Source organism: Scomber japonicus, chromosome 12 (assembly GCF_027409825.1).
Source record: "Scomber japonicus isolate fScoJap1 chromosome 12, fScoJap1.pri, whole genome shotgun sequence".
Classification (NCBI taxonomy): Eukaryota; Metazoa; Chordata; class Actinopteri; order Scombriformes; family Scombridae; genus Scomber; species Scomber japonicus.
In genome coordinates this window covers 14,276,437-14,293,120 of record NC_070589.1, presented here as the reverse complement: position 1 = coordinate 14,293,120, position 16,684 = coordinate 14,276,437, and the positions used below count along the sequence as shown (strand labels likewise).

Here is a 16,684-nt window from a genome sequence, read left to right as displayed (position 1 = left end):
CTTAAGCATTCAGTTTTTACTCTTGCTCAGGAGCTGGATCGGCATAATTGAAGGGATCAAAAAGGTCACGTTTGAAATCATAAGGGTCAAAGTAAGGGTTGAGGGATTTCTCTGTGGCTGCAGTGGCGACACTTTCCTCAACTTTAGCTACTTCCTCTTTCACCTCTTTCTCTTCAGCTGGTGCCTCTGGTGCTGATGTTTCCTGGATAGGGCGGGGAGGGTGGTCGATGAGGCAATCAGGATCCCAGTATGGGTCGCAGTCATACTCCATACCTTTAGCAGTGGCAGCAGGGGGTGGTGGAGGTGGAACAGTCTTTTTAGGAGCAGGAGGGGCTGGTGGTGGTGATGGAGGAGCAGCAGCTTTAATCTCCTCCTCTGTTTTGGGTCTGCAGGCAGGGTTGTGTCGTGGATCGCACAGTACTGGAACAGCCCCTGTTGGCATGTAGACAATCTGAGGTTTGCACAGTGGGTCTTTGGGGTTACACAGATAGATCCTCTGAGCATGCTCTAGAGGGTCTGGTGTAGGAGCAGGGGTGGTGGGAGGTGGAGGGGGCACGGTGGTAGTAGTTAGTGCTGCGGTGGTTGTCTGTACACCAAGCATATTTTGGTAACTGGAGGCATCTGGCCCATAGACCAATTCTAAGTGACGCATCTGCTGATAGAGCATCCTGATTCTGTCAATCTCATAAAGCTGTTGGAAAAAAAACAAAAATATGTGAGAGAGGAAACACAAATATTCTTTTGCCAAATAGTGTCTTACAGTACCAGAAAAAAACTAAAAAGGTGGTGACTCATTTTAAAACTCCTGACACAATATATGCATAAAGCACATACACCATAATGGACTTACTCCTTCAATGTGCCCAATGCTGTTGTAGAAGCGGTAGTAGGACTGAAAATCAGGAGTGCCTCGGTGCCACTTTGGGTCAATGTTCCTCTTGGGTCGAGAATTAGTCAAGAAATCGTGAGCTTGAATTGAATCAATGCTAAGTGGATTCCCTATGAGAGAATGTGGAAGCAGGAGTTATATTGAAAAAATGTCTTTCAGAAATGGCTGCGCTTCAACTTACTACTAGTCAGTCAATAATAATAATGATAATAATTTAATAATAATAATGATAATTTAATATAGATTAATTTATAGCACCACTCAAAAATATTTCCAGCCACAACATACATTTGTTAATTGCTATCTGTTTTTACCTTACAGCTAAATAAGATGACAATAGTTATGAAAGTGGAAGACTACGTACCTCCATGATTCTTCACTTTCATCAGAGATGTTGCATTTAGCAAACCTGTGGGGACGTAGAGAATATATTAGCCACACTCTCAGACTAATACTTCCACTCTGCAAAGCTTCACAGCAGCTAAAATAAGTATTCAAGTATTTACTTTGGATTAATTTTTGTTTTTATGTGATCAATGTTTAAAACAATATTTCACATTCAGTTTCTGATTGTAACAATTTGTTAATGATTAGATGAAAGATGAATCTTTTCATGCATTTTACTTCAAACAGACCTGACATTAACATCAAGCAGCATAGCGCCCTCAGCAAGGACACCTGGGAAATCATCCTTGACATCTGCAATTGCAATATCATCAAACCTCTGTTTATTTTGCCAATCGTCATACATTACCACTGTTATTTACAAAAGCCAGTGAAATGAAAATACATTTTACACAATGATAGCACAAAAACAAACAAAAAGGCTTAAAATACAGGAAAACTAGACAAGATTCACACTCCTTTGGGACCGGCAGTGCCAAACTCAACAGTGAGATTTTTTATTTCCTGTGGTATTAATATTGGACCTTACTACTGGACCATGGCTGTTTCTTCAGTTACAGTAGCTGTCTGATTTATGTAAATGTTTTTTCCCTAGCTCTAGTTATTATACTGTGACATTTGCAGATCATCCTTTAAAGAGTTATGAGAAGATTTTGGCATTTTCTGCATAACTAATCGACAAAAATTAAAATAAAAACAGTGTAACTATATTCCAAAAATTAAATAGACCATCCAAGGTTGTCGTATATCAATAACTCTATTTTAAACTTGATATTCCTAATAGACTGAAAAAGAAAACTGAACTGGCTCACCTGCTGTTGCATCTCCCAAGTCCTGTTCACAACTGTAACACAACATAACTGTTCATAAATACTGCTATCAATACTGTGGCCTCTCCATTGGCCACTGAGCTGCAAGTAGGCCTAACTCCACCCCATACGCATTTTCTGTTGAGACGTGGAAGAGCTCATTAGCCCACTGAGCAAAACCAGCAGTAAAAAAGACCAACTTCAAACAAAATGTGACTCCTTGTTAAGCAACAAGAAACAGCCCAGTAACAGCAGGGCAGCCTCTGGGTGCACAAGCAGTCCACTTTTTTAGTTGCTACTATAGGCTTGCTGTCTTGAAAGCATTGGTGGACATAGGCTTCATGCTCAAATTGAAACTGCATATTGCTAGTTTTTCTAAATCTATAGCTGGCAAACATTGATTTTACAGTCTGTTTTATGGCCCATATATGTAAAATATTGCGACATGCAACGTCCTAGTGTAGACTGATTCTTGACAAAACATGCCTGGCAGGTAAAAATTAACCCTCTGTCCCAAAACAGCTGGTGTTTGCTAGTCAAAAAATAGAGGGGAAGCAGAGTCAACTGCTGTTTAAGTGCCCAGGAAATATGCAGGAATTATGGGCTAGCTTGTCCTAACGCCAAGTCAATATGAAACAGCCTGGGAATTGTTGTTTAGAGTCTTCAAAAAGTCATTGATTTCCGCACTGGTCTTCATGTTTCTTAATGTCTAGAATAGATAGAACAAGGATTATAACGTTACTGTATAAATAAAGGTTTAATCCCCACCAGAACTTTCTTCTTTCCTTTGCATCTCTTAATCTGTGGCCTTTCTATTTAGCTTTTTCTTCTATTTGCCATTGCATGCAACAAACCAGTGTGCATTCAAAGGCAAACTATTGCAATTGATTCACACTATAATGTGGTGATGCCTATGGGCACCTATGTTATATTACCAAACACAGATTTTCCCAAGTGTAAACAGGCTGCATATATGGATTAAAGTAACTGGCCACAAGAGCTTTTGTTCTATAGGCTGATCATTTGGATCCTTCAGGGATCTATGAAATAACCATGTAACCATAATCCCATGTAACCCTTCTGAGTTACATGGGATTTTGTATGAGTGTTTGATTTGTCTGCCCTTGACAAAGAAATATTTTATCAATAACAAGTTTTACATTATCTAAATGAGGCCCAAACCCTTCCTCACCTAGGTTAGGATCTTCTTAAAAATTGATTTATTTTATTTTACATTCTCAGTTCATTTACTGGACAGTTGCTTCATTTTCATTTTTGCCTCTCCACCTGCTTGATGTTTGTCATTTCAACAGTGAAGCAAATTCTATCCTTCAAACCAGCAGGTAAGGCTGCGATCAAAGAGAACAAGAAGGAGACAGGGTGTCTAAAAGGGTTCTGCCAGGTGGCTAATGGTAAACATCATTCTGTAATTTCTCTGTGCAGATGACAAAAATGGAAGGGTAAGAGTACCTGTTACCCTTAAATCATATACATTTATTGTACTTGTATGCTCAGGCAAGTAGCCCTGCAAAATAAACCAATCTGTTTCACAGAAGGTGTAAGTTCAGCGATGAAACATAAACAATGCCCCCAGGAATCAGACATTATTTTTCATCTTGCAGGTTTGTCAGAGTGACACATTTACTGTATGTTACTTTCAAATACTGACAATCCTTAATATGTTACACTACATAAAATCTAGCCATCAGCTAAAGACTTGTTGCAAACTGATAGAGGCAACCAGGATGAGCCTTTTTGCAGCTTGACCATGAGTTGATTAGTTATATTTCTTAAATGGAAGCTATTTGTGACAACATGCAGTACAGAATATACAGAATAAATGTATGGGAATGTCTTTAAAAGCACAATAATGATGAAAATGGATTGCTCTATAATGAAAAAAATATCTCAAGATGATCTGTCTGCATGACATTAGACCCTTCTTTATGGCAGTTAAACATCTTTATCACTCTTTTTGTTTATTTCAAGTCAAACTTACTATTGGAGACCGTGGAATAGTTTTTATTACTCCCATGTACAGCAGCTTTCATTGCATAACTTTACCACCACCTTCAGGGTATCAATTATCCTAACATGTGCCCCTCTGAAGTGAAATTATACCTTGTGCTGAAGTTCTCTGCAGGACACATACTGTAAGGATCAGCACAGGACTAATGTTTCCAGCTCTGTACCTCTCATTTCATAGTTATGTTACATATGACTAAGCATGCACTCAGTATTTTACATGTAAATGAATAGGCTTTTATGGAAATATAAACCATATATTTGCAGGAAGGACAATTTATTTCTTTTTACTTAGTCCACATACTGGTATATAGCATGGGTGGTCAAGATCTGGCTGTCAGAGTAGGACTATGTATGGGACATAGCATTATCTGAGCTGATTGTATTACCACAGTTGGCCCTCTCTCTATATATATAGCTCTGGTACACTCTCCTCTACTTGGCTCAGATTGAAGTTCCTTCAACAAGGTGATATTTAACACACATAGTTTTATATACAATCACTGGCCACTTTATTGCATTCTAATGCAATGAAATACAACAGCACTGCCCTAAATTCTACATTTACAAATGTGAGTGGTGGTGGTGTACTGGAGTGCATCATATTGTAAAGTGTTCTCAATATGTTGCCCCCTTCATGTATGTTTATGGAGTGGAAGAATATTAGGAACACCATTCAATATAAAGCACCCCAGCACATCACCACCCACTATGATTTTAACAATAAATATAAAGTAGACTTATTAACTTTCTAAAAAAATCAACAAATACTGAAAATGTTTTGTACTACTGTAATAGGCTACAACTACTACTACTACTACTAATAATAATAATAATAACAATAATAATACATTTACAAGATGAATACAAAAAAATAAGTGACTAAAAAAATGAAATGAAGTAAATAATGTTTATAAATCACTATCAATCAAAAGGCTGGAGGGGTACTGTAGGTTTTCAGCACTTCCAGCTGCTCTCATATCCTCAGGCAGACTGTTGCAACAGCTCAGAGCATTAAATCTAAACGCTGCCTCATCAAAGGTTTTTCAGTCCTGCTCTTTGGAACAACTAACAGACTCCAGAGAACCTGAGGGGTCATAATGGTTCATACGACCTATAAGCATGTGAGACACATATGTCGGTGCAAGACTATGAAGTGCTTTAAAAACAATTAAGTATTTTAAATTCAATACTGAAACTGACAAATCATAACAGAAATGAGCTAAGTCACTGCCAGGATAAAAAAAAACTATGTCTCAAAGGTGAAACGGCATCGTTGATTCTCAAGAAAACAAAGAGAAAGACAAATCAAACATCGAAACACTCTAAAACTGTTTTACTTGGGACTTAATTTAATTAGGCTATGTCATTTCATAAAGGTTACCTGGCCCTAGCCTGGCCAGTCAGGACTGAAGTTCCAGGTCTCACTGCTCCTTCTTGCTATGTTGAGATACCGACAGAACACTGCTTTCCTGGCTATTGCAGGATCAAGGAGGGACCAGGGTCAGCTGTGATATACACTGCTTCCCTGTCCCCCGGGAAACCCAGATGTCTCCCTCAGGAATAGCCAGGACCAGCCACATCAGGGTGGTCCCTTCCCACCTACCCCAAGTGGAGGAAGGACAGCTGTGATCAAGCACTGCCTCCCCATGGTCACCAAAGACATCCTTTTCTTTCCATTTCTTTTCTTTGTAAAGCATTCTCCTGTGTCCCATACACCACACAAGGAAGGTGGTAGGCACCAGTCTAAAAAATGACTAAAATAAGATTATCTATCTATACAGTACAAGCAGCAATAGATGTATATCACCACAAAGATGAAAAGTACAATTGATTTTGCTTACCTGAGAAAAACCTCACTCACAAAACTTGCAGCAGGCTCTTGTGAAAACATATGCACCAACCTCACTCACCTCTCCCAAATGGCAGACTCCAGCCCCATTATTTAGGCCCTATACACAATTGCACCATCAGTTTAGTCAGAACCATCTCTCTCTCAGGGGTGTCTCAGAAATATAACAAGTAAATGACAAAGTTACTTGTATGAGTTAACACGGTATCTGTACAAACATGATTTTAAATATTCCTCTCCAACTTGCCAAGATATCATAAATATAAAAGTTATAAACAACAAAACATTTATCCTTTATCCCACAATAATAAACCCTAACCCTAACCCTAAGTTTCTCCCTGTGAGTTATATTGTGATGATGTCACTGATTTTAAAATGGCGTTTTTCCCGGTTCGTTGAACGTTTAAGCTTAAATCAGTTTATATTTCTTCTGGTTCAGCATTCACACAATGAAGAAGTGGGAGTTTTATTTTGAAGGAGTAGAACGTGAGTGTCTACAGATGCGCAGCAATTAACGTGTAATCAGAAAAGTGAAGAGAAATAAATGTGGGTCAGTCTTGTTCAAGCAGCAGAGCCTTCGTGTTTATATTTTAAAACCTGTTTAAGTATTTGTGTCTATAACGCTCGGTTACATAAGTTACATATCTCCTTATTGCTGAACCTAACTGAAAAGTACAATTTGATCAATTCTTCCACGGCAGGCATAGGCTAATGCATGACATTTGAAATGGGGTAACTAGTACTCTGTAACCTATTACATTTCCAAAGTAACCTTCCCAGCCCTGCATATTCTACTACATGACCACCTCTGTTGCATGTGTTGATATCATGATGCATGTATTTCCAGCGTCTTCCTGCCACACAACGTTTGTCCGCTGGGTGGCAGCACGGCCATGAAGGAGCCGTCAGACTCGTTATGTCAGTTCCTTTAAGGATGTCCAAGTTTTGTAGTTCCTGTGCTGTTGACCTGTCAGCGTTGTAGTACGGGCTGTCACTGCTCATAATTTGTCTGTCCCCCTTCTGCCTGTCGCAGTTTTCCGCCGGTAGCACAGCAAGTGCCGGGGCTGTCGGACGCTCAGGGCTGTTTGTACTTTCTGTTGTTTGCTCCTGTTTGCTAACCAGCGAGCTAAAGGCTAAAGGCAGCTAACAAACTAGCCAGACTGACAGCTAGCTGCTCAGCTAGGAGTCGACGGACGGCAGCTAGGTTGCAATTAGCTTGCTTGCTAGCCTGCTGGCAGTCAGAGGAGAGGAAGCCGCCCACTCCTGCAAAGCAGCACACCGGACAAAACAGTGAAAGGTAAGAGAGCAGCAACATGAAACAGCTGTCTAACATTAGCTAGCCATCAATTTTAAGGGGATTTCTTTGGCCAGAAGTGAAGAAGTCCAGCAAGCCAGGGTAGGACAGTGAAGTTAAGCTGCAGGGACTAAAACCAGTGTCCCCATTACAACTCCTCTGTCAGCTGGTTTCACTCACTGGTGTCACCTGTGTCTGAAGTCCAGGTTATACACGGTTAGCAAATCAGATTTTATTTGCGCACATGTTAACATGAGAGAGAAAATAGACGCCTAGAACATTATGTAAAAGTCAACTTGAAGCCTGTGGTCTCCAAACTGAGGTCCGGGGACCACTAGGAGGCCGGAACAGCATTCAAGCAAAAGAGAATTTGAAAGCTGTATGTTAACAACATGTTAACACAACAACAGAATACAGTGTCCACACTGTTGTACCCAGTACTTAAATATATAGCATACTCTTGATTAAGTGTCAGTGAAATGATCAGTGAATAATTAATTAGTTGATAAACAGATAATTAATCAGCAAATTGATGCTTGATTAATCCTTTAAGTAATTAAATAAATATTTGCTGGTGTAAATGTGAAGACTTGCTGCTTTTCTTTGTTTTATATGTTAGTAAACTTATTGTTGTTGGTTGCACAAAAGAAACAATCTGAAGATGTCACCTTGGACTATTGATTTTCCATTTTTTTGTGGAATGTTTATTTGCCAAAAGATTTCCTACTTGTTTTAAAGAGGCATTGTCTAAAAAAATGAGAATACATGTCATATCACGGAATGAATCTGGTTAAACCAGATTTGACACTGCTTTTGTTATTTTCTTATTATAGCAACCAACTGGTATGATGGCATGTGCTGTTCATGTAAATCTTCTCTGTCAGCATGTAGGAGCCCTGCAGGGATTCTCACCCTCAGTGCTCAGCTGCTGCCAACAGAAAGAGGCTTGTGTAAGTGCTCGGTGTTGGATCAGGTAGCCATCACCACCGGGCCATGTACTGCCACGTCTGTTGCACATTGTTGTTCTGAGTCACACTTTCACAACTGACACAGCAGTACAATGCAGCCAAGGATTATTGAGATTTAGTGATAAGTTAAAACAGTGTTGAGGATAATGACGAGGATAAGCTAGACATTTCAGTATAACAAGCCCTCCCTTTAATGACCTGTGGCTTAATTTTGGGTGGCGTGGTGGAATGTGAGGAATGGGGCCGAGCCTCAACTCACAACATGGGAACCCTTGTGATAGGATATCAGCGCTAGTTTCTATTGTTGCGCTAAATTCTGAGAGATGGGACAGACATCATTTGATGTGATGTTAAGATTTAAAGCCTATTATAGGTCTTAGTTTTGTTCAATCAGGATCAAAAGAAACCTTACAGACCCCACTAATACACTGATGACTGAACTTAAACATGTCCAAGTTTATTTTTTCTGCTTATTTACTAATAAACAGCATTTGACTATATGATAAAGCCGAAATGATAAGTCAGTTAATCAGTTAGTTACCTCTTAAAGCAAACATTCGCAACACTTGATTGGACAAAACAACATCTGAAGACATTATATTGGCCTCTAGGAAACTTTTTTCTAATGTTTTATACCAAATGATTAATTCAGAGAATAAACAGCAGATGAATCAATGATGAAAATGATTAGTTAGTTGCAGCCTTACTAAATGATTTCAAGTACTGATATCCAGGATTTTAATTTTGTTGAATCCGTCTACATACAATTTTTCATCTCTTGCTGCAAACACTGTCAAGATTTGCCTTTGACATACAGGGTTGCGTTTGTATTGCCGAAGTTCCCTCTGTTAAAAATGCCAGAGTGTGCAGTCACCCGAAAGTCCTCCAGCTGGCTGTTATGTTCATAACAAAGTCAGCTGAAGTCAATCAGCATCTAATATGAAAGTACGCCCACTTGTGGTGGACTGCTGACTCAGGTGTTGCAGGCTGGATCTCATTATGTCAAATGTGACTCGATCTCAGTGACAACAGCGCAGGAATCTTGAGTGAAGGCTGGAATGTGGTTTATTTTTTGTATGTTTAGGAACAAAATGTGTCATGTTGAAACAGGTGTTATTTGATTCATTTTCAGCTGCTGACCTTTATGCTGCATTTGTGACACTGGAGCTATTCAGATGTGCTGATGGTTCACTCAGTTCATACTGTATTCTCCTTCTGTTACTGGGTCAAAGTTGGCTTAAGATGTATCATATGCCGTAACCTCACTGCTCACCTTATTATATAATATATATAATGATATTATAACACAAGTATAGATTGTCTTACAGTGTCTGGATCTGCATCTCCCTTTTTAAATTATACTCGAAAATGGAAAAGTGGTGTATGTTTAATGCAATGTATGTAGTGTTTTAATAGTGTTGGTCATGACTTTTGACCCAGATGGAGGCGCAAAGCACCAGCGGGCTGTTGCTGTCCAGAAAAAGGAGAAGAGACGGCTCCAATGGAGAGACCGAGGAGGGAGAGAGGCTTGGGAAAATCCCCAGGTGCACTGTGGTGAGTCAGAGGGGCAGTTCAACTGTCTTTTGAAATTAATGTTTGGCTAGAAGTTTCTATAGGTGCTTAAATATGCATGTATGAATATAATATGTTTTTAATGTAAAGTATATTCTCTTCAGGGATCTGGAAGTAGTTACAACATACAGAGCATTGAGTAATATAGTCTAGAAATGTTTTGTACAGTGCTTAAAGAAATAGATGTCATCAGCTGTTAAACCACACTAGTGACACCCATGATTTCCACATCAAATTTTTTCTGTTATGGTCCAGGAAATGTTTTTACAAATTGAAAGAGACATCATTTAAATCTTTCCAACCAGAAAAGAGAAAAAGATTTAGATGATGTACGGCAATGCTTTTGTGACTTGATGGAAAAAAAGGTCCTTGTTCATATCTTCATAATATCCTCCGATTCTGTTGGTGTTGGTCTACCAGGGATTGAAGCACCCTGCACCTTTCGCAGATGAGCTCGTGCCAGTTGATGGTCATCCCTATGAAAGGGTCAGCATGGAGGAGGCCAAGAGGGGAACACCACGTGAGTCACATTCTTTCACTCTGTCCTCCTTCCATAATTTCTCAGTCTGTGAGACGCCTCTATAATTTGCCTTTAATTTCTTCTAGTATCAGACCATTAAGGCTGTTCATACCCGTGGAAAAACAATCAGTCCAGAATAAGTCCTCAATCCGTCCATGTCTTGTTTTGTTTTTTTCTCTGTTCAGCTGACAGACCAGTGCGAGTGTACGCGGATGGCATCTTTGACGTTTTCCACTCAGGTCACGCCAGAGCACTTATGCAGGCTAAATGCCTCTTCCCAAATACACACCTCATTGTTGGAGGTAAGTCTGTTTTTGTGTGTCTATGTTGGCAAACGTCGCTGAGCTGCATCTTTTGAAAGATGTGTGTGAAACTCTAGAAACAGGAAGACAGTTGAGATGGATCCAGTGCAAACTCTAAGTGAGGGAAGGCTTAAGATAAATTCTGACATCTTGGAAAATTAGAGAGAGTTCTTATAATATTGTTAGAAAGCAGCGCACTGAAATAATATTAAATCCTGGCAACACAAGAATCCTGATTGTTGGTCACATGATTGACAGCTGAAGTAACAATAACATAAACCTGAACAATAGCATAACTTAAAAAGTGATTTCAGTGTCCACAGCTTTCCATCAGTTAAACGTGTTTCAGTATTAACGAATACTTTATGCTTGATTTCTCTTTCTTTATTAAAATAATTAATAGCTTAGAGATTTTATATAATAATCTCTGAGTATTTCTTACCATTCAAAGTGTGCAGTGACGACCTGACCCACAAGTACAAGGGCTTCACGGTGATGAACGAGGACGAGCGCTATGACGCCATCAGACATTGCCGCTACGTGGATGAAGTGGTGCGAAATGCTCCCTGGACATTAACACCAGAGTTCCTGGCAAGACATCGTGTGAGTAAATGAGACGTGTAACATAGAGAGAGAAAAGGAAAGCAACCACAATTAGAGACATGAAGTCTGTTTATTTATTGAAATCCTGGTGTAGGGAGCTGAAGACTTTTTTTTTAAGATTGAGCCACAATCCCTGATCCTCTGTAACTTTTTCCTTGCTGTTCTTGTGTGTTTTTTGTTTTTGTATAATTTGTAGATGTGAATCTACTTTGTTGATGTATGTTGTAATGACCTCTCCAGATTGACTTTGTGGCCCATGACGACATCCCATACTCCTCAGCGGGCAGTGATGACGTGTATAAGCACATCAAGGAAGCCGGTGAGTGCTAAAGCGACCAAGAGTGGTAGTGCTGTACGCAAGTAATTACAGGATGCAATTCAGTATTTACCACTGCTTCCCATGCACAGATGATACTATGTAGCATACTGGAATGACACATTTAAATGTATGTTATTGTAATTCAGTGTTCTCAAATGTATCTGGAAAGAAACTATCTGGATTTGACATAAGATTACATTTTAATGACCCCAGGAGGGAATTTTAGTGTTGCAGGAGCACAAGAGACCAGAGCTGGAGACAGGTACAGGATCTAGATAAATAGAGAGAGATAAAAAAAAAGAAAAGAAAAGAAAAATGCTATAAAGCTTATATATTTTCTCATCTCTGATGTAGCTAAGCTTTTGTCGCCTTTTTTCTTGACTTCTACTATTGACTTTTATAAATGAACTGATATAAATATGGCCAACGTGGCTCCACTTCATACCTCTATGCAAAAGTGAAGCCAAAAAAAGAAGCTGTATCTGTCAGCTGCCATCTTGCTTGCATGATGTCATTTGGAGCCAGTCTGCAAAGTAGAGTCGGAGCCTAACTGTCACCATGGGGCGATTGAAATGTTTTGCTTCACTTTTGGGGAGCTGCCATGTTGTCCATCTTTATATAAAGTCTACAGTGGACACCAGTAGTTTGGTCAAAAATAAGGGTATGAACTAGGAAATGGAATCTGAAATATTGATGTCTACTGTATTTTTAATGCATCAGACAAGAACAACACTTTTAACACTAGAACCAGTTGTGTGAAGTCTGTAATAATTTGTGCCATTATAGCACCTCTGACCTGTGTCCTCTTGTCTTTACCCCCTGCTGTGTTTGACAGGTATGTTTGCTCCCACCCAGCGGACAGAGGGCATCTCCACTTCTGACATCATCACACGCATAGTCCGTGACTACGATGTGTACGTCAGACGCAACCTGCAGAGAGGATACACAGCCAAGGAGCTCAACGTCAGCTTCATCAATGTATGGAACTCTCCGCTCTGGTTGATTGAATTAAAAGTAGAGAGGGAGCTTGTTGTATGAAGGCACTTGTTAGTGTGTGAGGTAATTCATGTTGAATATGCGGGTAATTAGAAACCCCCAAGCATAATTTCTCCTTACCTTTTGCCATGTCCGCTCTCATCAGGAGAAGAAGTACCACCTGCAGGAGCGTGTGGACAAGGTGAAGAGGAAGGTCCGTGACGTGGAGGAGAAGAGCAAGGAGTTCGTCCAGAAGGTGGAGGAGAAGAGCATTGACCTCATTCAGAAATGGGAGGAGAAATCCAGGGAGTTCATTGGCAACTTCCTGCAGATGTTTGGTCCTGAGGGAGCTCTGGTGAGGATCTTGGTTTTGTTTGGTTTTACATCTGTACTTAATTAGACAGGAAGACTAAGAAAACATTCAGTATTTAACAGGAGACATGTTGTGGTGAGGAAGGGTTAGACCATCTTTACTGGTGATTAGACGTTCTAAGTAACAGACATAACAAATCTTCAAAACAAGGAAAACTAAAATGAAACCACTCTGTGTTTGTTAACTGCAGATTTAGCATCTTCTACATTACTGCTGATCATTTTTAAAAACATACTGAAGGCTTTTAGGTTGATGTGTTTTCCCAACATTTAATTTGTTTTTGTTTTTTTGAGTCAGCTCATATCATTTTTCAGAGACATAACATTCTCTCGAGATGGGTAATCTAATCAAAATTATATTTCATTATTTAAAATAGCAAATCCAGTGATTTTAGTGCAGCTCTTTCACAAAATTGGAGGAAGTTCAAAGACACACATGTTAAAATTAGCAAGATCTGTGCAGCAGGCTATGAGATATACTAAACACAGATCCAAAAAACGTTGGAGACTATATTTTTCATAATTCAACTGACAGCATGTTTTTGTCCCAATAAATGCCCAACTTTTTTAAACTGACCCTGCTGTCATACATGTGTAATTGTAAAGCCCAGAGATAACCCTAATGACGTCATCAAACTTTATCAGACTTGAGAAAGCTCCTCTACTTTCATGATTGGTAGATGTATAAAATCTGTGTTAGGCCCCATTTATTATATATTTATATTAAATAATTCTATTTTTATTCAGTATTTTTACATCAAAGTTACATTAATTTTGTCTGTTAATCCAGCATTTTGATAGCAATCCCTGCTGTCTTCTGTTTCTGTGGTGCATTTAAGTGCTTTTTAAGAATGTCCAGCATCTTAAAATTGAGGCTGCCAAGTCACACACAGAGTAATGTCAATTTAATTGTTCCCTGAAGCAGAGAATCACACCAAGTAGCAAGCGGCATTTTAAGGTTACAAATACAACATGCGGTTAAAAAAAAAAAAGGTGCGGGGGGGAGCTAACTGCATTCTGCTTTAGGCATCTTAACCAAGTTGTAAGCCTGTAAGCTTTTTCTGTAAAGTAGGAGAACATTCATCCTCTTGGTTGTATCATCAATCAGTTGATGTAACAGATGTCATCTCCGCTCCACAGAAGCACATGCTGAAGGAAGGGAAGGGCCGCATGCTGCAGGCCATCAGCCCCAGGCAGAGCCCTGACAGCAGCCCCACCCGTGAGGAGCGCTCCCCCTCCCCTACTTTCCGTCTCCCCTTCTTCACCAAGACCTCTCCGCCTCCTTCGCCACCACCCCACCACAGCGGGGCCCGCGGATACCTCATCAGCGAGGATGACGACGAAGACGACGACGAAAACTAGAGCGCGTTTGAATCCTCGGTTCAAATGGGCTGCAGTCAGTGCTACCAGTTAACTGAGCTGTCAAGTAGCGTGGTTTTCATCGAGCTCCTGCTTCCATTACATGCCCCCCCCCCCCTCTCCCCTCCCTTTTTTTTGATGAAGATTTTAACTTGACATTTAGCACTTCGGTGTCATGTTAACTGTAACATTCAGTTTCCTCACAGCTCTTGTTTTAACAGCCAATTTGTCCTTTTTTCTTCTTGTGTAACGGTCAGTAAAAGTTACCATTAGCCACCCTGAGTTCTTTGAAAGTTAGCCTGATTTATCTGAGACACGTTAAATTGTTGAGTTTATTAGTCACTCACTGTCACTCACTCTTAGGAATATTTGCAGGTGTTACACTCGGTGCACTCTTCCATCTATGGTGGTATTCTTGAGGTTAGCGTTGTGGTGCAATAGGAGTTTGTTTCTATTTTTTTGTTTTGTTTTTTTGTCACAGCTTTAGCGGGAGGACTCGCAGGTTTTTGGATCACACATTTGGTGTTTGGCGTCGGAGACATGAGCTGAAACCTCGTGGAGACGCTGTCGAATATCTCCAGGCAAAGTTTTTCAGAGCGGGGTCAGAAAACTGGAGGAAATGATGCACTCATGTGGTGGAGCAGTTTATATTCTGCTCATGCTAACATGATGTCAACCTGGCTTTTTTTTTCCTGCTCTCAAGAGAATTCCAGATGTGCTTGATTTTTAAATAACAGGGAAACAAATAACATCAAACCTATCTGGGAGTAATAGTGTTAAATGTCTACTAAACAGCTTTCCTCCCCAAACCCAAAGTCTGTCTGCCTGCATTGGGGCTATGCGCGTCTGTGTCTATGTGCATGTGAAGTTAGTGTGTGCGAAGCTCATACGTCGGCATGTTTGAAATGTCTCCTGTCAACATTCTTCATCTATTGACAGATCTGGGTTCAGCTTGACTTTGTGCACATAATAAATTAGCTTTTAAAATTTTTCGGTCTTTGGAAGACTAATTTCAAACTGGACGCCTTTTGGTGGCGTAAAAAGGAAGTCTTGCAAAAATGACCCGTTTAAATGTTACAGTAATGTAGAAATACTTATTTTTTTAGATCTTATTTGTCCTTTCTTTATTGTCCGTCTGCACAGAGACTGATCTTAGTCATCCCTGTTTAAAAGTGCTTTGAGTCTGAGCGGAGACTCAACATAAGCAAGACTGCACTGTTTTAGTTTTTCTGTTTCTTTGTGATGGAGATCTGGGCCTGTGGAGGACTTAAAACTGAAATCTGAAAACAAAATATCAGTCTCTCATATATCTAACACCTGAGAACTAATTGCGTGACTTTATGTAAGAAATTACATTTTTGGGGAGTCACAAGCACAAACAGGAGCCTGAATAAGGCCCTTGCATCTCACTGGTGGCAAACATACAGGCAAGAATACACATAAGTTTAGGGTTTTTACCAAATCCTGCAGAAATCTACAAGGACTTTCACTTAAGTGAACAGTCTGCATCTGCTTAGAGATGTATTTGGGTGGACTCCGCTTTAACATTAATGTAGCTACCTCCTGCTTGCTTAAACTGATTCTGTTCCCTAAGATGGGCACAAAGTACGAGCATTACTTTTTCTTTCTGAACAGAGCCATTGTCCAAGCACTGAAGCGACATCACATGGTCAAATATCTGAGATTTTCCGGCCTCAGTTTGTGTCCTGCATCTCCAGTTGAAAGAAGCATGTGTTGCGTTCTCCTATATAACCAACAATGAAACACCACAGGTGGTCTGAAGATGTAATGCAATACTGTTAAATGACTCTAATCTGAATGTTGACAGATATGTGTGATCTGTTCTAGGCTTGGTTTCCCAAAAGCACTTGTGGTATCTAGCAGTGACAAAACTGCTTTTTATTCTTAGGAGTATATATATCAGATTTGAACATTAGGAAATAACTGGAAACACTGAGGATTCCCCCAGTTAAAAAAATCCCACTTTCGATATTAAAACTTCAAGACCAGTTAAATTTGAGCCTCATTCAGCCTGGCCTGGATTTTTGGTGCTAAGCTACTTTTGGGAAGCCTTGCCTTGATTCTTGTGGAATCTGTTCCTTAAATCAGTGTGAACTTCTCAGCAAGAGCACGACCACATTTAGAACTCAAGTGGCAAGCCAATAACCGCCACTACTAAGATACAAATGTAAATGTTTTTAACAAGTGTTTTAATTAATCATGTATTATTTTACTGTTTGGGGTCATTTTTAAGTCCTGGATGTAGAGGTCAGTAAGAGCAAGACAGGAAAAATGTATTAAACATGTTGGCCAAAGCATTTCTTGACCTTGTCTATTGTGTGGGAGGGGTGGAAATTGTGCTGAAATCTGACCCCGCTATTATCACCCAGAGAACCTCATTGTTCCTACATGAACCCCAC

The 16,684-nt window shown here is 39.8% G+C and overlaps 2 protein-coding genes across 2 annotated transcripts; one reads left to right on the top strand and one right to left on the bottom strand.

Moving 5' to 3' along the window:
• Nucleotides 1-16: 16 nt before the first annotated feature.
• Nucleotides 17-8,292, bottom strand: LOC128369611 (uncharacterized). Its single transcript, XM_053330688.1, has 5 exons — nucleotides 8,187-8,292; nucleotides 7,133-7,243; nucleotides 1,254-1,298; nucleotides 851-999; nucleotides 17-691 (listed from the first exon to the last, which is right to left on the bottom strand). Exons 1-5 carry the CDS (start codon nucleotides 8,290-8,292, stop codon nucleotides 17-19), a joined length of 1,086 nt encoding a protein of 361 aa, XP_053186663.1.
• Nucleotides 6,956-16,573, top strand: pcyt1aa (phosphate cytidylyltransferase 1A, choline a). Its single transcript, XM_053329323.1, has 9 exons — nucleotides 6,956-7,277; nucleotides 9,683-9,796; nucleotides 10,235-10,334; nucleotides 10,520-10,636; nucleotides 11,088-11,239; nucleotides 11,480-11,558; nucleotides 12,394-12,536; nucleotides 12,700-12,888; nucleotides 14,046-16,573. The coding sequence occupies exons 2-9, from the start codon at nucleotides 9,683-9,685 to the stop codon at nucleotides 14,265-14,267; spliced, it is 1,116 nt and encodes a 371-aa protein (XP_053185298.1). The 5' UTR covers nucleotides 6,956-7,277; the 3' UTR covers nucleotides 14,268-16,573.
• The last annotated feature ends 111 nt before the right edge of the window (nucleotides 16,574-16,684 follow it).